A 20,751-nucleotide genomic window follows, 5' to 3' on the forward strand; every position below is an offset into this window, starting at 1 on the left:
CAGGCTCGCAGCCCGTGAGCTTACTGTTCAGTCTAACCACAGGAGATACTGGCAAGAGTTCAGACAGTAGCTGCTTCTCTCTGCAACCACAGCTCCTGCAGGTGACCTGACTGTTTTTCCACAGCTGCAGTCATACCATACTCTCCCCCTGTTCTTTCAAGCCTGATGCATTAGCAGTTCCCTGTCTTTATGAGTCACCATCCCTTGCTGATTCCCTTATCCTTGCCCACTGCTCTGTAAAGAACCCGGTTAAAAATGATGAGCAATTGAACCCTTTTGTTTGTACATCTGTTCCTGGAAGGGAACTTGGCCTACAATGACCCTCTCCCTTTGGCATTCCTCTTGTTCCTCTAGAAGGGAATGAGAAAGCCTGAAGCATTCTTCCCAGAGGCACAGTCCTTTGTTCCACATGTATTTTCCAAACACTTACCATGTGCCAGGCACCATGCTAGGTGCTGGGAAGGTGCAATAAACAGAAGAGGCACTGCCTCTTTGCTGTTGGAGGTGGCAGTGATGTTGTCACCGTAAGCCTGTAGCAGCTGAATTCTAGGAAGTCAACATCATGGTTTAGGGAATAAAGGGAGGACCTCAGATGAGTCATCAGAGATTGTCTGGGACATATCTGGCCACCTCAGCTTAAAAGGCACATTTAGACATCTAATCTGATTGTGAGTTGAGAAGTCAGGATGTCTATTCGTGTGGAAATGGGGACCCAGACATTCACCCCAGAGATTTGCACACTGAAGGTTGCATTTGCTATGGCTGGGAGCATAATGCCTTAAAAACGAAAGAGGAATATTAGAGAATTGCAGCCTCTCTGAAGAGAAAGAAAACAAGTTTCTGCAGGGAGAGGATGATTCCCACTCCAACACTGTTTCCTTGTAACGCCCTTGCCTGAGTGAGGCCATAGTTCTTTCCCCTGCACCCCAAGCGCATGGGGGCAGTCAGGGATCAACGAAATAATAAATCCTGAGACTAATGTGCATTCAGGTCAGCTCTTCCTAACATCCTCTGACCATGAAACCCTTTGAAAATTAAGTTTTTGAGATGTCAGCAGAAGCTCTGGGGTCACTATTTCTGGCTGGATTAGAGTAGAATACAAAAATAGTCCCAGAGGCAAATTATTGGCTGCAAAATTGGATCAATTGTCAAACAAACAAACAAACAAAAAAAACTTTAAGCAGAGATTTAAAAGTCTCAATTTAGAAACATTAGATAATTCTTACAGACCTAGTGTTGAAATGATAAAACTCAAGCTATGACAGAGCTTTATTCAATAGATGACATACATTGGATGCTATTAACAGTTACTCACAGTTGGAACATCATAGTTGCAGACAATTTTCCCCAGGATCATGTGCCATACTTAGGTGGGGCACAACTTGAAGTGGAGATTATGTCTATTATAAGAATACTTCATACTTCCAGCCAAGATGGAGGCCTAGACAAACACTCTGGGTCTCCCTCCACAACTAAGAAGGAATAAAACCACCTCAAAACTAGAGACAACCAGAAGTTCCAGAAAATAGAGCTGCATGGAATTCCAACAAACAAAGATATAAAGAATATTCATCCAGACAGGTAGGAGGGGTGGAGCCAGGGCGGAGAGGATGCAGTGTGGTGGTGGCAGCAGTGGCAGGCCAGCGGAAAGTGCAATCACACATTTTAAAAAGTGGGAAGGAACACCTGGGGAACATTCCCAGCTCCTGACCAGACCTCGCAGGCTCACGGTCCCAGCGCCAAGGAAAATCAAGCCTCATTGCTTCTGACTGTGCAAACCAGTGGGGGTTGGGGCAGAGAAAAAAACTGCAGGTCACTCAACAGAGTCCGCTTGTTTAAAGGGCTCCCACAGTCCTAGAATGTCCACAGACCCACCCACTCTGGAAATGACAGCCAGGGCAACAACTAGAAAGGCGCCAGTCCCATACAAAAATGGAAGAAGTGCCTGAAAAAGGGGCAAGTGCTGAGGAAGTGGCATTGTTCTCTCTCAGACATCTCCCCCACACACAGCACCACAACGTGATGAAACAGGTCACCCAACACTGACGAATACCTAAGGCTCCACCCCTTACAATGTAACAGGAGCAACAGCTCTTCTTAAGACACAGAGGCAAACAAACACAGGAGCCTGTCAAGATGAGGAGACAGAGAAGTATGGCCCAAAAGAGGGGACGGATCAAATTCCAGTGGGAGAACTAAATGACGAGGAGATAGCCAACCTAACAGATGAGGAGATAGGCAACCTAAGAGATGCAGAATTAAAGACACTGGTAATAAAGATGCTCACAGGCTTGACAGATATGCTTGAGTACAGCAAATGCATAAGGGAAGAAGTGAAGGCTATTCTAGGTGAAACAAAGGAAAACCCACACAAAACCAATGGTGAAGGGAAGGAAACTGGGGTTCAAATAAATGATTTGGAACACAAGGAAGAAAAAAACAGTTAACCAGTACAAAATGAGAAAACAAGAATTGAAAAAAAATGAGGAGAAGCTTAGGAACCTCTGGGACAACTATAAACATGCCAACATCTGAATCATATGGATGCCAGGAGGAGAAGAGGAAGAGCAAGACATTGAAAGCTTATGTGAAAAAATAATGAAGGAAAACTTCCCAAATGTGGTGAAGGAAATAGACATAAAAGTCCAAGAAGCACAGAGAGTCCCAAACAAGCTAGACCCAAAGAGGATCACATCAAGACACATCATTATTATAATGCCAAAAGTGAAAGATAAAAAGAGAATCTTAAAAGTAGTGAAAGAAAAGCAGAGAGCTACCTACAAAGGGGTTCCTATAAGACTATCAGCTGATTTCTCAAAAGAAACTTTGCAGGCAATAAGGGACTGGCAACAAGTATTCAATGCGACGAAAAGCAAGGACTTACAACCAAGAGTACTCTATCCTATCCAGCAAAGCTATCACTTAGAATGGAAGGGCAGATGAAGTTCTTCCCAGACAAGGTAAAGCTGAAAGAGTTCATTTTCACCAAACCATTATTGCATGAAATGTTAAAGGGACTTATTTAAGAAAAAGAAGATCAAAACTATAAACACTAAAACTATCAACAACCGAATCTAAAAAGTAAAAATAAAATTCAACTAAGCAAACCAGAATAGGAAGAGAATCATAGATATAAGAATCATTTGGAGGGTTATCGGCTAGGAGGGAAATGGGGAAATGGTGCAGGGACTAAGAAGCATAATTGGTTGGTACAAAATAGACAGGGGGAAGTTAAAAATAATGTAGGAAAAGGTGAAGCCAAAGAACTTATATGCATGATCCATGGACATGAACTAAGGGAGGTGGGATTGCTGGGGGAAAGGGGATACTGGGTAGAGGAGAGCAAATGGGAAAAAATGGGACTACTGTAACAACGTAATCAATAAAATATACTTTAAAAAATAACTTCATAAAATGTGTTCAGCATTAAAAAATGATTAAAAATTATATTGAATTTATTTTTATGTGAAAAACACATAAAACACACTCTAATATGGTGAAAGTTGTCCATAATTCAACCACTTAAAACACACAAGCATTTATTGAGTGCTTACTATGTGCTAGACCTTGTTCGAAACACTTTAAATGAGTTACATCATTACCTATGAGGCAGGTAATATTATTGCTCCAGAGAAACAAAATAACTTATCCAGGATCACACAGCTGGTAGAGGTGAAAGTTAGATTTAGATCTGAGTGGAGTCTTCCTCCTCTCAGCTAATTCCATTCCCCAGAGATAATCACTAGTAGTATTTTGGTGTATGCTTATCTAGTCTTTTTCCAATGGTCACACACACAGACACAGACGCAAACAAGCTCATGCTACATATATTATTTTGTGTCTTGTATTTTTTCATTTAATATATCTGTATTATCTTTTCATATGAATAGATATAGTTTTAACTTCCTTTTTATAGTGTCTACATAATATTCCTTGGTGTGGATATAACATAATCTATTTAATCAGCCTTCTATTAATGGATATTAAGAGTTTCTAAGAGTTGGCTCTTGCAAATTGTGATGAGCATAACTTATTTTTCTTCACATTCAAATATTTGGAGAAAATATATTACTAACATGGGTTATTTTCACATGACATTAGTGTCTCTTAAAAATGTTAATGGTTAGTGGAGCTTTTGGAAGCAAATCTAAATACTTAAAAAGCTGAAGTAAAAGTTTCAGCTTGTGATCTCCTGCTTTTATGTTCCAAGGCCATTGTAATGTAGCAGAACCCACCTGTGGTCAGTCTCCTGCCCCACGTCTCCAAACTATCTCCACAAATTCAAACATCCCAACTCCTAAGACAGGACTAAAATATCAGGGACCAGAGAGATATGGAGGTTCCATACTTTCTCCAACCTCAGGCCCAACTTGTTGATCTCTAAGTTTTGGGCCCAAGGGGACATGACTTCAGTGCAGATCCCCACCAGTGGGTGGGCAAAGGATTGAGGAGCCTGGAAAATGCTCAAGGAGAGCCCTGATGGGGAGATGTGAGAAGGTAGTCGCCAGATACTGACAGCAAGGTAAATGTGGACTTGAAAATGTGCTCTCGGGTGTTTCCTTGAGGAACAGGGTAAAGTTCCAAGTTATTCTGATGACTTTTGGTTGGTTGCAGCCTGGATGTCCTCAAATGAAACTCCTCAAAAGACAGGAGCATCATGAAGTCCAGCTTGTATCTTGGTTACATGTGTGACCGCTGCAGTGGGTGGACCAAGGGGTTTGTTTTGAGAAATCCAGTAAGGATTTGAGGAAGAAAGATGCTCAAGCAGAAGAAGAGGTGGTAGCAGTTAGGAAAGAGAAGACAGGCCAAATTTCTGAACCCTGGGAAGCTGCCTTAAGATTTAGAATTGGCATTAGGAACTTGTTTTTCACTATCTTGATTCTTGGAGGAGACTAAGTAGTTGTTCACCAAACTATTTCTTCCTGAGAACACAGCTAGACTTTATCATCCAGCCTCTCTTGCTGTTAAAGGTGGCCACGTGACTGGGTTCTGAAAGAAATGACATTTGCCCCTTCCAAGCCTGGCCCATAAAGCCTCCTGTGCAATCGCCTGTGCTCTCTCTCCCCTCATTTGCTGCCCATGCCAAGGATCCAGCAGGGGGCTCTGAAACACTAGAAAATAACTAGTTGAAGAGGACCTGAGTCCCTGAGTGACTATGTGGAGCAGAGCTGCCTCACCAACCTGTACTGTGCTGTGACAGGAGTGAGAAATAAACTGGTCTTAGGGGATTTTCTTCTTGTTGTTGTTTTTGTTTTTGTTACAGAAACTAGCTACCCTCACTGATGCATGGTGAAATAGTGATACTTCTCCTACTTCTGTGGTTGCTTCTCCTCTGTCTTCTTCCTTGAATCCTTGTCTTTCTCTCATCACCTGAACAAAACTATATCCCACAAGTTAGAGCTCTTCTGGCCACTTTCCTCTGGGTCACTGGTGGTCCTGGGTATCTGCACTGACCCTAAGTTCCGATCTCTCTTTTCAACTCCAGACTCTCATGTCCAGCTGCTTAAGCTTAGTTGTCCCACTGTTCTAAATACTTCTAAATCTAAATTCATTACCTTCTAACTTCCTCCCCAAACTGTCTCTCTCTTCCAACTGCCCCAGTCACTGGCCACCAGGCCTCTCCTAGCCAGGCTGGCCATACATCTCTGTGTGTTCCTCAGTTGCTTTGTCTCGCTCCCCTTCCACACCAGGCAGAGACCTGTCACTCCCTTCTCTGTCCCCTACATCCATCCCCAGTCCTCTGCTGCCCTCCTGGCTCTAGTTCTCTCCTCAAGTTGAGTGGCACTCCCAGCCCTCTTCTCTAAGCCAGCACCCTGGGCTATTTCCACATCAGCTCTCACTTGGCCTTTTGCAATAACTTTTTTTTTTTTAATTCAGAAAAACATTAAGCATCCAGAAAAGTCTAGAGAGTAATGTACCTAACTCTTGCACCTATCAGCCAGCTTTGTCAAATCTAAATATTTTGCTCTACTTGAAAATGAAGAAAAGGAGAAAAAAGTAGTTCAGATCTAGGAAATAAAAAGCTTGTGTTATCTCTTACATTGTATTAGATGGAATTTAACAGCACACTAACTTAATAGCAAAATGTTTATATAAAGCCCTGGCTGCTGTGGCTCAGTGGCTTGAGCGTCGGCCTGCGAATAAAGTGTCGCTGGTTCTATTCCCAGTCAGGGCACATGACTAGATTGCACGTCAGGTCCCCAGTTGGGGGTGCAAGTGAGAGGCAACCACACAGTGATGTTTCTCTCCCTCTCTTCCTCCTTTCCCCCTCTCTCTAAAAATAAATAAATAAACAAACAAATAAATAATTTAAAAATAAAAATTAAAAAAATGTTTATATAGTGTCATGTTTCAGGTTTTTTCTGTTGTTCTATTTTACCTAAATCTCTAATGTGACAGAAACCTAGCGGTCTTACATGCATTTTTATGGAAAAAATGCCATCTGAAGTGCCTAAATTTATTCACAGAACTAGATTTTTTTTCTGTATTATTACAGTTTCTCAGAATTAGAAGATTTGAGGCTATCTAGCTATGAAATCAGGGGTGAGGCAAAAGTAGGTTTACAGCTGTGAGTACACAGAAGAGCTTATTCTTGTATTATTATTTATTAATTATTATATTATTTTCCATATGAACAACTGTAAGCCGATGTTTGCCTACCCCTATACCTATGTTTAAATAAAACATTACAGACCCCTAAAGCTGCCTCCCCTCCCAGATTGTTCCTGTTCCTGGGTGACCTTCAGCCCAGCCTGGCCCTGGGGTAAGGGCTTGGGGCAAGACCTCTGAGAAGGGTTGGGGAATGGCCCAGGGAACAGCCGGTGTGCCCCAAATCTTCAGGTGTCCTGGAAGGGCCCCATCCTGTCCCTCTTTTTAGTCTGTGACTGACAGGCTTCATTTAGCCCACCCTTCACAAAGAATCAATGAAGCAATTGTGTTTTCTCTAGATTACAAGGTGTGAACCTGGGGAATGAATCTGTTCCCAGGCAAGTGCGGGGAATGAAGTAGTTCCCTGGGGAAGGAGAGCTATCAAAAGCTGTGGAATGCTACCTCTGCAGAATGGGGGAGGTAGAAATTTGAGTCAGGCCCAAATAAATGTTTCTTGATCATCAGACCCTCCCTGGTTATTCCTCTACAGAAAACGTTTTAAGCTGAGTGAGAGCTGTTCCTTTGCTAGTCTGAGTTCTCAGTGACTTTGAAAACCAGGGCAAAATGGTTTGTGTACCTGCCCTGAGCACAAGTTAGTTGGAATTATTTGGGTGTGCCTTCAGTTGGATTTGTGTGCACAGTACTTCCTTTGTGAAGGCCTTTCAGATAATCAGTCTAGAGAAAAGTGGATCCTCCTTGTTAGGACTGTAAAGGGGGAATTACCATTATTTTAGTGAATATGGGAGCCTTTAAGATGTTTTTCCTGGAAGTTTAAGCATTATAATTCATTCACTTGTTCAACAGTTGTATAATAATTTTTTAAAAACCTAGACAACTCAAAGAAGTTGTTATAAAATGGGGAGGCTGAGACTTGGGTGCGGTCAAGGCCGAGGAAGGCATTGCTGCTGGAGGTGTAATGGACGTTAATACTGCTTTACAAGGGGCGCTGAAAACCGCCCTCATCCACTATGGCCTAGTGTGGGGAATTCGTGAGGCTGCCAAAGCCTTAGATAATCGCCAAGCTCACCTTTGTGTGCTTGCATCCAATTGGTTTAAGCCTGTGTTTGTCAAGTGGTGGAAGCCCTTTCTACTGAACACCAAATCAACCTAATTAACTCTGATGACAATAAGAGACTAGGGGAATTGTTACTGTAAGACTAACATAGAGGGAAAACCCCATAAAGTGGTTGATTGCAGTTGTGTAGTGGTTACGGACTATGGCAAAGAGTCTCAGGCAAAGGATGTCATCAAAGACTACTACAAATGTAAGAAATGAACAAATAAACTTGGCATTGTTTCTAAAATAAAAACAACTTTTGATATTTAACAGTCAAGTTTAATAACTCATAATATTTGGGGAAAAGAGTCAAATAAATTGATGAAGAATATGTGAAGGTGAACTGTTTATTCAATATGCATTTATTGAGCACTTGCTATGTACCTTGCACTGGGATTAGAAATATGAGTATCTTTCCTCAAGGACATCAGAAAGACATATTCATATGAAAATTGTAGTGCTATGTAGTACATATCCTTATAGAGGAATTTATACAGTGTGAAGGGACTACTGCCATTGCCTGGAACAGTCAGAGAAGCCTTGACAAGGGGGAGATATTTGAGTTGGGGGATGAAGGATGAGTAGGAGCTTGCACAAGTAAGAAATGGTATTCCAGTAGAAGAGAACAGTATGAGCTCAGAAACAGTGAAAAATGTGAGGAAGAAAAATAACATGATTTTAAATGTCAGAAATTTGTCCCAATCAGGGTGTGTAGTAGGGAAGTTGTCAGGAGGTGCTTTTTATCTTTCTGATTTTTTTAAATTTATTGATCTTATTATTTTATTTATTTTTACATTACTTTTATTTTTATTCTACTACAGTTGTCCCAATTTTTCCCCCTTTGCCCTCCTCCACCCAGCCCACCACTTGCTCCCATGGTCAATCCCCTCACTGTTGTCCATGTCCGTGGGTCACTCATACATGTTCTTTGACTAGTCCCTTCCCCTTATTTCCACCATTATCACTATCCCTAATAATTAATTTTAGAAAGAGAGAGAGGAAGGGGGAGAGAGAGAGAAACATCAATTTGTTGTTCCACTGGTTGCTTTTTGTATGTGCCCTGGTTGAACCCACAACCTGGGCATATTGGTGTGACCCTCTAACCAACTGAGCTACTTGGTCAGGGCAGGACATGCTTTTATGTTAGGGAGTGACAGAAGTGAAAATTAGAAGTACTGAGAAATAAGGCAGTGAGACTAATTAGAGTTGTTGTCATTGATCGAGAGTCTGAATAAAGTATGCAGTAAGAATGAAGAAGAGGGGAATGGATTTTAGAAATAATTTGGAGATAGATGAAACAGTATTTAGTGACTGGAGAGAGAGAGAGAGAGTGGGATAAATAAATAAATAAATAAATAAAACATTACAGACATATTTGAAGTCCCTTACCAGTATTCTGGGTATGAATGTATTTAGTTGAGATTTGAATTTTTTTGAACACTGGTGAAGTTGAACATTATCTATGTGTGTTTTTTTTTTTTAATTTTCTTGTTTGTAAGTTTTTTATCCATAATTTGCCAACTAAAAATGTGTTTGCATTTTAATTGACTTATAAATTCTGGCTACTAACTCTTTACCAGTTATATGTATTGCCAATGCTGTCTCCTTGTCTGTGGCTCATCCTTTCCTTTATTCCTGGTGTCTTCTTTTGTACTCAAGTTTTTCATATTAACATAGTCAACCCTGGCTGGTGTGTTCAGTGGATTGAACACCAGCCTGTGAACCAAAGGGTCACCGGTTCGATTCCCAGTCAGGGCACATGGCTAGGTTGTGGGCCATGTCCCCAGTTGGGGGTGCACGAGAAGCAACCACACATTGTTGTTTCTCTCCCTCTCTTTATCCCTTCCCCTCTAAAAAAATAAATATACATCTTTCTTAAAAAAAGAAAAAGAAACATAATCAAATATGTTACATTTCCCCTTTATGTTTTGTGCTTTTGATGTCTTGCTGAACAACTCTTCCTGTACCCTGATGTCATAAAATCTCTTATATTTTTGTCTAAACATTTTATTGTTTGGCTAATGACATTTGGGCTTATAACCCAGTTGGAATTGATTTTTGTGAAAGACATAGGCAGGAATCTAATTCCACCCCCTTCCCTCATATGGGTAGACAGTTGTCCGCTCTCTCTGTGGCGGAGTGGCAGGAGAAACCCAAGTTCTCTTATCTGAGGCCACTAATTAATTTGGGATCTCCCCCCTTGACTTCCTAGCTGAGTCAGCCACACTCCTATTATCCATCCCCCCATTGGCTCCTAGAGGTTTCTATCAGAAAAGATCATGCCCTCCCCATCCGCCCCTAGCACCTTTGCATTCCTCCAGCTTTGACCATGATTGCTTTGTATTGTCATTATTTTTTCTTAAGTCTATCCACTGTGTACCTGTGTGTGAACACACACACACACACACACACACACACACACACACACCAATGAATTCCTCACAGGAACAGGGACCTAGAAACACTGTGATAAAAACTTCAGGATCCAGGATATAGCATTTACTAGCTGTGTGACTTTGGAAAGTTACCTAACCTCTCTGTGACTCAATTTCTCCATCTGTAAAATAGGTGAAAGGACTTACCTTAGAGGGATGTTAAGCCACAAATGCACATGGAGGAATGTGACCCACAGGAAGCACTCCATAAATGTTGCTTTACTAGAGTTCATCTCTGTATCCCCAATCTTGAGCAGTGCCAGGCAGTCAGCAGACCCCAGTAAGTACTTACCTAATGAATACTTAGAGCTAGTCTGAGCATATCCTTTGCATTTCTGCAGTTTGTGAGGAACCTGACCCCTAGATGGCTCCTGATGCTCCAGCCAAAGCAATGCCAGCAAGAAGCCCAAGCTGAGGAGACATGTGAAGAGGGGCTTTCTCGGAGGGTTTGTAGCCTAAAATGGAGACCAAGAGCAGAGGCACCACCAGGAGCCTGGAACTGTGAAGGACCAGAGGTCAATGGGTTGTACATCAATGTCAATGACATTTCCAAAGCAAGGTTGGGTCAGGTGGGAGGTTGGGGTGCAGCAACAGCCCACCTCTGCAGTCAGAAGGAGGAGAAGGACTCTGGCAGGAAGGGCGGCACTGAGACCCAAGGAGCCAAGGTCATGCTCAGAGCATCCTGTTCCCTCCTTGCTCCCCATCACCCCTACCCCGGTGCCTGGCCCTGCAGGTCTGCATAATCACAGTCCTGTGGAACCACAGACCAGGGACGGAGCCACATCCTTAATGCTGGGAACCTGGAAGGCGGGTGATGTCAGCAAAGGCGTCACAAGTGACAGGCACTTAGCCCACCTTCCTCCAAGAAGAAGACCTCACCCTCCCACACCAGCCTACAGGCCTCAAACTGCCCACCCTTCTCTCCCATCCTTCAATCCCTTTCTGGCGGTGACACAGCCTGAGTCTCAGGCTCTGTCCTGTGGCTACGGCTGAGGTCCCAGTGTGACTGAAGGCAAGCAAGGTGCTGCCTAAGGGAAACAGTCACAAATGAGCCACCCGAGCAGGAGGTGGTGAGTTCCCAGTCCTTGGAGGGATGGCAGCAGAGACCACAGGGTGCACTGGAATTTCACAGGGGGGTTCTGGCCTCCCAGTGGCAGTAGGATTCAATGACCTTTTAATGTTACTTTTGAGAAGTGATAAACCTGCAATTCCAAGCCATCTTCCCCATAATGTGGCAGACACAGCCTTCTGCCCAGGTGGCCAGGAGTTCCCAGAGTTCAGAGTCACTCTTTGAGGGCCCTGGCTCCAGAAGAGCCCTGTGAACATCTACTTCTGGGAAGCAGGGGCCTCTCTCAACTGCTCTGTTTGACTGAGACACAATTAGCAGAGGGATCGTGGTTTCTGTGGAAGACAGAGGAGCCCAAGCCAGTTCTGATGGAGCTTTGTGGGCTGCAGTAGGGAAGAAGTATCCCCACCCATCCTGCCTGGCAAGGCCAAGGATTAGGGGGACTCCTGAGTGGTGTGGGCACTGCCAATGTCCTGGCACGGTCATTCATGAGGATGGAATAGAATCAGGCCAAGAAGGAGAAGAGGAGCTGGGGTAGCAGAGATAGAACTTTCCAGCCTGGCTTTGAGGCTCTGAGAGGACAGTTAAGGGAGGGGACTCTCACAGGGACAGGCACCAGTAGCGGAACTTGCATAATCCGTCAGAAGGATTTCATAGCCCCTGGCCAGGAAGGAAGTGAGAGTCAGGAGGGGGCGAAGATTGGGTTAGTCAGAGGTTTGACTGAGCTGTACTCCTGTGGAGGGGAGCAGGCAGGTCTCCAGAAACCCCCTCCCGGTCCCCACAGCCTGCCCATCGCAACCCTTAGACTCAAAGCCTCTCCCCTCTAGGTTAATCAGGACTTTCCTTCTTTTGCTGCCCCCTCCTCATCTCCTTTGCAGGAAAGGATGACACTTGCTGGTCCGGGACTGTCTCAGCCGCAAGTCACCCTGTCTCTGGGAGAGAAGCCCTGTGCCTCACATGGGTGCTCACTGTGAAGTGCCTTCTGCCCCCAGATCCTGGACTCCTATTCCAGGGCAGCCGACTCGGAGCACTGGGGTCTGTTTTTAGTGATGCTGGAATATTCCACAGCCAGACATGGGTCAGGTGTGGGCTTTGGCCTGGGGTGGGTGTTGACAAAGATGGAGTCCTCGGGGCAGAAGTGGTTCACGTGGGTAAGTGAGGCATAGTGGATGTCCCCAGTGTCCTCGCCAGAGCCCATCTGCTGATTGCAGCCCTGGGAAGCAAAGGCAGACAGACGTTCATTGCACAGATCACAGCTGGGCATGGACAGTGGCCCCCAAGGAGAGGGACAGCGATAGGTGTGGGACAGGGTTAGGCGTGGGACAAGGTGTGGATCCTGCAGAGCCTCTGGGGATGGTAGAAGGCAGCAAGGGTACCATCACCAAACATCTAAGAAGGAAGGCTACTCTGAGTGTGGTCCGAGGGCCAGCAGCACCGGGGGCAGGAGCATGTCCCTGGGGGAGGGGCCCAAGAAACTGTTGTAACAAGCTCTGACCTTATTTTTAAGATTTTATTTATTTTATTTTTAGAGAGAGGGGAAGGGAGGGAGAAAGAGAGGGAGAGAAACATCATGTGTGGTTGCCTCTCACACGCCCCCAACAGGGGACCTGGTCAGAAACCCAGGCATGTGTTCTGACTGGGAATTGATCCAGTGAGCCTTTGGTTTGCAGGCCGGCACTCAATCTACTGAGCCACACCAACCAGCGCTCCAGGTGGCTAAAAGAGCTCTTGGTAGGGAGGTCGTTTAGGGAGGTTAAGACCAGATGACTTTAGAACCTCCCAATTCTGTGATTAAGTGATTTTAAGAGACTCAGATCTTCCCAAGGGAAACATCCCAGTCCCCAGCTCCTCATGACAGAGCACCCTCGAAAGCCATGTTTCCTACCATGCGATGCCTTCCCCACAGCTGATGGGACCTAGAGTGGCTGAGCCACAGGCTGTTATGATCCCCCAGATGAGTTGGCATTAAAAGCTGTCTCCCACAGAGGGGAAGGTCAAAAGCTTGGCTGGTTAGTTTCTCCCTCTCTCTGAGGGGCTTGAATTGGGAAAATGGGAGAAGAACACACATCAATGAGGCATTAGGGGCGTGACAAGGCACAAGTGAGTCCAGATTCAGAGTAAATGGAAACCATGAGTACAGAGAAGCCAAGAACTGAAAAAAGAACAACAATAATAAAAACAAAGGTATCCAGGAAAGCTGAGATTCCCTCTGTCTTGGGGAGGGATCCATCCTATGAACAATCCCATCCTCATGGGGGGAATGTCATAGATATGGTGAGGTTTGTCCTTACCTGTGGAAAAAACAGTCAGGTTTAGAGGAGCGACCTCTGTCTAGTGCTCTCATGGAAATTCGGGGTGGGCTGGAGGTCCTGGCCAGGTAGAAGGGACCCTGATGGGGGAGAGGCTGGGCTGGGTTGGGAAACACCATCCTGCCTGGGGAGATCCCAGGTGGCCAGCACAGGTTAGTGTCCAGAAAACGCGCATTAGTGCTAAGGAGCAAATTAAACTGGCTGCCTGTGCTTAATTCGCATCAAACCAGTAAGCTTAATCAACTTTAGGTCACTGCAAGCTCGAATTTAAACATCAAATTTAAGCATAAGCTATTTGCTGATGAAGTAATACTATATAATAGTGTCTTTTAAACTTTTTGGACCAGGAACCACAATGAAAAATAGTTCATCTTTCACCACAAATGCACACACTCACACACTTCTCCTTGAATTAAAGTTCAATGAAAAAGTATTCTTCCAATGTGCAAAGCTTTTCTATTTTGTTTCATAAAAGTATTATTGTGACCCACTAAATAGACTGTACACGGTTTGAAGACTATGTATATAAGATTTTACAATCCACTACTACTTTAGCATTTTTATAGCTTGACAAATTAAAGGCAATGAGGTCCAATGTAACTCTGGCCCATTCTGTGTCAATCTTGTCAACAGACACATCACTGGGTATGTGGTTAATAAACACACAGCATCTGTGTGCTGAACAAACCAACCAAAAAAAAAAAAAAGGTAGGAATCATCAAAAGACACTAACCTGATCATCTTGCAAAAATGCTGTGGATTTTACATGTCATCAAAGCTACAAACTGAAAACTTGGAAGATTAACAAGTGCTTCGAGTGCTTTTAGGAAGGCGGTATTTAAACGTGATAGCAACCATTAAAAAACAATAGCATGAACCAGAAAGGTTTTTATATCAATTTGTTTTAAAATCCTTAACTATAAAATGTATGATCAAAATATACGATCCCAAATGGATACTTGAATACCCTGTTTTAGGCAAATTGGCGCTGGCCTCACAAGCCTCAGTTTCCTCGTTGGCTCATGGGCACCTTATTGTGGCTGAGCACTCGGCGGTCTGCTTGGGGACAGCGGCGGGTTTACCTGTCCTGGCTCTTCCTTGGGCTTTGCTGAGGTGCAGGGTCATGAGGAGGGTGAGCAGCAGCAGCAGCAAGATGGCCACTAGGACGCACGCTGGAGACTAGAAACAATATCCTAGCGGCCTGGGGGGCTTTGGAATAAGGACCAGCCAGGTGAGGAAGGTCAGAGCCAACTGCCTGCAAGGAAACCATCCCGCCCTTCTGGCTGCTGTAACCCACGATGGTGCTGAGCTGGCCGGGGGACAGCCCCACAGTCAAGGTTTCCACCCTGTAGGCCAGGCAGTCGCACTATGTTATTCCATCCTGGACTTGTTTCCTCTGCAGAGCAGGAATGCTGACGATGGCTCCAGTCTTGCTCTGCTTGCTGTCCTCTCGCTGGCCTTCTGGGCCCCCTGTTTTGGGATCTGTGCTTACCTCTCCTTTATCTTTCCCTTAACTGTCCTTGTTCCCAGCTCCTCACCCTCAGCCTTTCACTGTGAGATGCAGTTAGCTCTTGGAGAATACTGGTGTCATTTGACAAATAACTCTGTCTATAATAAATGCATTTTAGTAGGTCTTGTCTTAAGTCAAAGGAAAAACAAAAGGTAGACTCTCTTACAACATAGCAGACTCTCAGGGAAGGTGCCTGGAGTGTCAGGGTCATGGGGGCCAGGCGGCAGCTCTAGGGACATTGACCACTCAGCTCCACTGACCAGGACCCCTTGGTTTGTGGTGTGATGCCTTGGAGAAGGATCTGTGGTTTGCAGGAGCCCAGGATTGATGGAGCATGGAGTGAGGGTAAGGAGGACTGAGGCAGGAAGAAAAACAGCTATCGGGCCAACTGCAGAGCTTGAAGCCTGGAGACCATCAGGCAGAGGTGAAGAAATCAGGCCATGGGCTGTAGTAACGACAGAGCGTGCCCTTTCCCAAGACCCCTGTGACTGTGGGATAGCTCCCCTAAAAGAAGGAGACAGTCTGGGAGTGGGGTAAAGAAAAAAGAAGCAAGCCTGGCACTGGGTCCTTCATGTCCCCCAAGGCAAACTTGGCAATGTCTGGAGATGTTTTCGGTGGCCACACCTGGGCGCCTGGGGAAGGTTTGTGCTATTGTCATGCAGTGGGTAGGGGCCGTGGGTGCTGCTAATGTCCTACAATGTGTGGACAGCCCCTCATAACAAAGAATTCTCTGGTGCTCAATGTCGACAGTGCCAAAAATAAACAACAACAAAAAGTTATTAGCCCCATTTTGCACATGAAAAAACTGAGGGTCGAGGAGGTAAAATGGCCTGAAGTGAGCTGCCTGACTCCTCTTCCATCCCCTGAGAGCCAGGTGTCCCTGGGAATCTGTAGTTGGAGGCATTTGACACAGCTGGCCATGGATGGGAGGAAATGGAGGTCTAAGAGGACAAGGAAGGGGAGTGACAGTACCTCTCATTGACAGGGCTGGTGGCAGAAGCCCAGGCTGTGGTCCTCCTGGTGCTCCTGGCAGTGGGTAGAGTTGAAGCTGTGAGAGACGACAGTAGGGGAGCACTCCTATCTGTTTGCCCCACAGTCCAGGGCTCCCCTTTCTGGCCCCCAACCCTGTGTGGGAGGTGCCCACACTTGTCCCTGAACCTGAGAAGCACTGTATGCCATGCAAATGCGTGGAGGTGTTACACTGAGTTGTATTGGATTTCCTTCCCAGTGAAGTGCCACTCAGGGAAAGTGGCTTTAGATGGGGTGTCAAGCTGTCACCTGTATACTGGCTATCTTCTATAGCAGTGCTCCCCAACCTTTTTGGCATCAGGGACTGGTTTCGTGGAAGACAATTTTTCCACAGACGGGAGTGGGGGGGTGGCACAGGGGACAGGAGGTGGAGCAAAGCTTCACTTACTTGTCTGCCACTCACCTCCTGCTGTGCGGCCCAGCTCCTCACAGGCCACAGACTGGCACTGGTCTGCAGCCCAGGGGACTGGGGACCCCTGTTCTACAGTCTCTTCTATTTTTATTGTTTTTCTTAACATGTCATGCACTTTCAATCTGTGACGCCTCCTGCTTCCCTCCCAACCCCTTTTGTCTCCCCGGGATTAATTTCTGCTCATCCAACCAGGCCCATGTAGTGTCACCTCCTCTGGGGAGTCCTCTAGGGGAATCCATAGTCCTGGCCTTCACCAGCAACTTGGGCCCTCCTTTCACTGGTCCTCCGTCCATCATGCTTCTGTTATGCCACCTACCATGCTGCATCATCACCCTTTATTTATGGATCTGTCTTTCAGGCTGGACTGTGGGCTCCTCCAGCACAGGAAGGGGTCTGATTTTTTAATCTCCTTCCAGAGGCTAGCCCCATGCCCTACATGGAATGGGCAATGAGTCTAGGCTTGGGCAGAGAATGATTGAACAGCTGACCTGGGCCTACCAGGCACCCAGCTGGCCAAACAGCTGGGCAGACTTGGCAGCAAGGTGGCGGTGGGGCAGCAGGGGGCAGTCTGAGAAGGCACTGTTTAACCCCTATCGCAGAGAAATTCAGGGGGGCTTTGCAAGTCTGACATATTTAGGAGACATACCCAAGGGCCGCAGGGTTAGGGGTAACCTCAAACTTCCCACTCTGAGACTTAAGGTCTTTCAAGTATATACTAGGGCAGGGGCAGGTCCCAGATAAAGGCCCAGACCCTCTGAGCCCTTGGCCACTATGCCACCCAGCCTCACCCCCAAAGTCTCACGTCTGCCTCACTGTGGCTGTTTCCGGTCTGTCCACATTACCTGTGAGCCACCTCAAGCACAGCCCTTTGAGAGAAGGTTGGGGATTGGGGTCAGGGGTAGAAATGCCCCGGAATGAACCAATAAGCCAGTCTTGCTCCAGCCTGGGGAAGCTTGGTGATTAGTGCAAGTCAACGGAGGAGTCCTATTAGTAACAACAAAAATGTTCAGAGAAGTGTGTGTGTGTTGGGGAAGGAAGAACCGACTGCAAGCCAGCAGCTCTGAGTTCTGGTGCTGGTTCTGCCCTTAACCAGCTGGTGACCCCGGGCAAGGGGCCCTAGTGTTCAGCTATGGGATGGTTGAAGGAATGACTTTTAGGGTCCTTTCTAGCACTAGCACCTGAGAAACACACATAAGAAGGGAAAGAACTCACCCCAAGACTCCACCAGATGGATGGTTTTGAGAGTAAAGACCCTGGAAGATTCCTAGGCTCACACCAACAGAACCCCAAGTCCTTCACCTCAAGCTTAGTCATGGGGGCGGTGAAGTTGCCCAATCTGGGCTCATCCTGGATGAAGTATCAAGGCTTCCAAGGCACTGTCCAGAGCCCGGGATGGGCAACTAATATCGTACAATTACGTGCTGATGTTTTTCTGCACCAGACTTTTGTGTTCGAACCTTTCTGGGGTGAGTACAAGCAGCTCACAGAGACGGCTTCACCCTCCAGTTTCTGCTGCAACTCAGGCGGCTGTTCCCCGGAGCCTGAGAATAAACCCTCAGTTCAGGGAGCCTCCCAGCTGCCACTGCACAGCTGTGAAATGGGGCCTCCCTCCCCAGGAAGTCCTCTCTTTGTGTCCGCACTCAGAATGTGCCCCTACACCTGCCCCTGGCCCCTTTCCTCCACATGGCCCCTTCATGCCCACCTCACCTAGCCACCCCTACACCTGCCCCTGGCCCCTTTCCTCCACATGGCCCCTTCATGCCCACCTCACCTAGCCACCCCTCCTCCTCTTGTCCTGTTCCCTCTGCCCCTCACCTGAGGCCAGGAACACCGACAGGACAGGTGGCAGCAGATGTGTGACCCCTTCAGGCCATGGCCCTCTTCTTGGGTGGCGTTGTGAGCAGGGAAGCCCCTGGGGAGGGGGGAGCCAGAGCTGGGGATCCAGCCACCCCAGCCTGTCTGGAAAAAAGAGTTGAGGAAGGCAAAGGCCTCTGGTAGGGAAGTGAGGGAGCCTGGGAGGAGAGAGAGACCTTGGCCTATAGGTGAAACCCTCCCCCGGTGTGCTGTATCTGGGCCTGGATGGAGGCTCTCTTGAGACCACCCCTGTCAGGCTGTCTCCCCCTCCCTGGGTGGGGTCATTTGTGAAGGCCCAGAAAGAAACTGTGGTGAATAAGGATCCATTTCTCCTCCCTCTTTCTCTCCTCTGCCTACCACTTCCTTCCCAGCTCATCTTTCTCCTCCCCACCCAAGAAAAGGAGAGGCTGAAGGTGAGTGACAGAGTTAGGGGCCCCTCTGCAGGTCCCTAGTGGTCAGAGGCCTGCTGGGAATCAGAAAGTCCTGTGGGGACTGGTGGCTGGGGGGGACAGGAGAAGAAGATGGAGAATCATTTTCAGAGATGAAGGTGCAGGGAAGCTTCCTGACAAGGGTGACAGGGGTGGGGGAGCAAAGCAGACCACAGAGGGCATGGAGTGGGGGGTAGGGGCAGTGATGGGTGCAGAAGGAGGGGAGGAGAAGGATGGAGAAAGGGAGCCTCTGCCCCCTGTGTTCCCAGCTCCCAGCTTGCCATTATCATCACTCGGTAAGCCTTTGTTGAAAGGCCACACTAATCAAGCACACTTAAAAATAATTTGTACTTTACATCCCTGTGACAAATAGGGAATATAGTCAATAACATTGTAATAGCTGTGTGTGGTGCCAGATGGGTACTGGACATATCGGGGGGGGGGGGTCACTGTGTAAAGTATATGATTGTCTAACCACTATGCAGTACACCTGAAACCAATACAAAATAATACTGAAAGTAAACTGTAATTGAAAATAAAAAGTAAAAGAAAAAGTTGTCTTTAGAAGAGCTACAGAAAAATAACTGTCACAGGTTGCTTACAGTTCAGAGACAAACAACAAAATGAAGAGAAAAGCCTGTAAGCAAGCAGCGTGGTGGCTGGCTTTGCGGACTCCCGAGGTGGAGACCAGCCCAGGGCGTGTATAGTGCTGGCACCAGCCTGGGGAAGGCAAGGGCAGGCAGCAGCCCTTGGCCAACAGGGAGCTCAGGCCACCCTTTGAGGCCCTTCTGAAGACAGGCTGCCCTTCGGGACTTACCCAGGTGGCAGGGAGTGCCGGGACCTTAGGCCCTTGTGTCATGGGCTGGTGCGGTGGGCTGCCCTGGGAGGGGGCCTTCCACCCTCACCACTCCCAGCACTGGGGCAAGAAGTCCTTCGCTCTGAAGGAGAAGCTGGGTGGCCCAGCTGACCGTCCCGACTCGGTTTGATGTGAAGTGAAAACCACAGTGTGCAGCCATTCAGGAGAACTGTGAACCTCTGGCTTGCTTGCTTGCCTCACAGGGGAAGGTGTCAGGTCCATCTGCTGGCTCCTCAGTTCAAACATCCTGAACGTCCCAGGGTGCTGGCTTTTCTTGGTTTGCTCTTTCCCTTGGTCACTACGGGACACCCTTCACAGCCGCATTCCGGCGTCTCAGCCTGTGGCTCCGGAAGCTTGGCTGTCTCACGCACCAAAGGCAGTCTCAGCTTTGGTCTGTGTGAAACCCACACCGGCCCTGCAACTCCCTGCTAGAATCTGGGTTCCCCTGGAGCTCTGGGAACAAGGGTGAGAAGAGAAAGAAGGAAGCGAAATGCTGGGGTTTGGGGGCTAATGTTCCAGAGAGGCCACCAGGCCCAGAGCAGCTGAGGAGCTGGGGCACGAGGTCTGGACCTCCTCTCAGTACTCAGCACCCTTCCTTACCCTGGAGGTCATGTGGGAGCAGGTTCCACATATAGGCAGCACGTGCGAGTCCCTCCAGTCCCAGGAGCCCTTATCCTGGGCAACAGGGACAGTGGTCTCCCTGACGGCTGTTCTGCCATTAGGGCACAGCCCAGTCCTCTGCCTGGGTCCAGCACCCACCACTGGAAGCCAAGAAAGTGTCCAAAGGTCTTTTAAAATGTAGGATATGACACAAATTATAATTTGAAAAGAAGTTGAGGAGCAGCAATCACGAGGCCCTTAGTTGTCTGAAGTTCATGGTCTTTCTTTTTATTCCGAAAAGTCTTGAGGTAGAAATTAGTGTCCACTTTCACAGGATAGGAAAAATGAGGCCCGTTAGGGCCACACAGGAGCAGCTGACAGCCCGGGTCCGAGAGAGAGATAGAGATAGATAGATAGATAGAGAGAGAGAGAGACAGAGAGACAGAGAGACAGAGAGACAGAGACACACACACAGAGAGAGAGAGAGAGAGAGAGAGAGACAGAGAGACAGAGAGACAGAGAGAGAGAGAGAGGGAGAGACAGAGAG

At 47.0% G+C, this 20,751-nt stretch overlaps 1 protein-coding gene and 1 pseudogene across 1 annotated transcript; one reads left to right on the top strand and one right to left on the bottom strand.

The window, feature by feature from the left end:
- The first annotated feature begins 7,212 nt into the window (after nucleotides 1-7,212).
- On the top strand, nucleotides 7,213-7,924 carry LOC150006985 (small ribosomal subunit protein eS12 pseudogene; annotated as a pseudogene).
- A 2,576-nt stretch (nucleotides 7,925-10,500) lies between these two features.
- Nucleotides 10,501-20,216, bottom strand: TREML4 (triggering receptor expressed on myeloid cells like 4). The gene is given in 11 exon segments (XM_090280797.1): nucleotides 10,501-10,595; nucleotides 12,164-12,408; nucleotides 13,396-13,468; nucleotides 13,471-13,497; nucleotides 14,598-14,724; nucleotides 16,009-16,073; nucleotides 16,458-16,505; nucleotides 16,972-17,056; nucleotides 17,844-18,007; nucleotides 18,282-18,378; nucleotides 20,205-20,216. Coding segments are annotated over 11 exon segments (1,038 nt in total).
- Between the last annotated feature and the right edge of the window lie 535 nt (nucleotides 20,217-20,751).

The sequence above is a fragment of the Furipterus horrens genome, unplaced genomic scaffold, assembly GCF_987537825.1.
Source record: "Furipterus horrens unplaced genomic scaffold, mFurHor1.1.pri manual_scaffold_6, whole genome shotgun sequence".
NCBI classification, from domain to species: Eukaryota; Metazoa; Chordata; class Mammalia; order Chiroptera; family Furipteridae; genus Furipterus; species Furipterus horrens.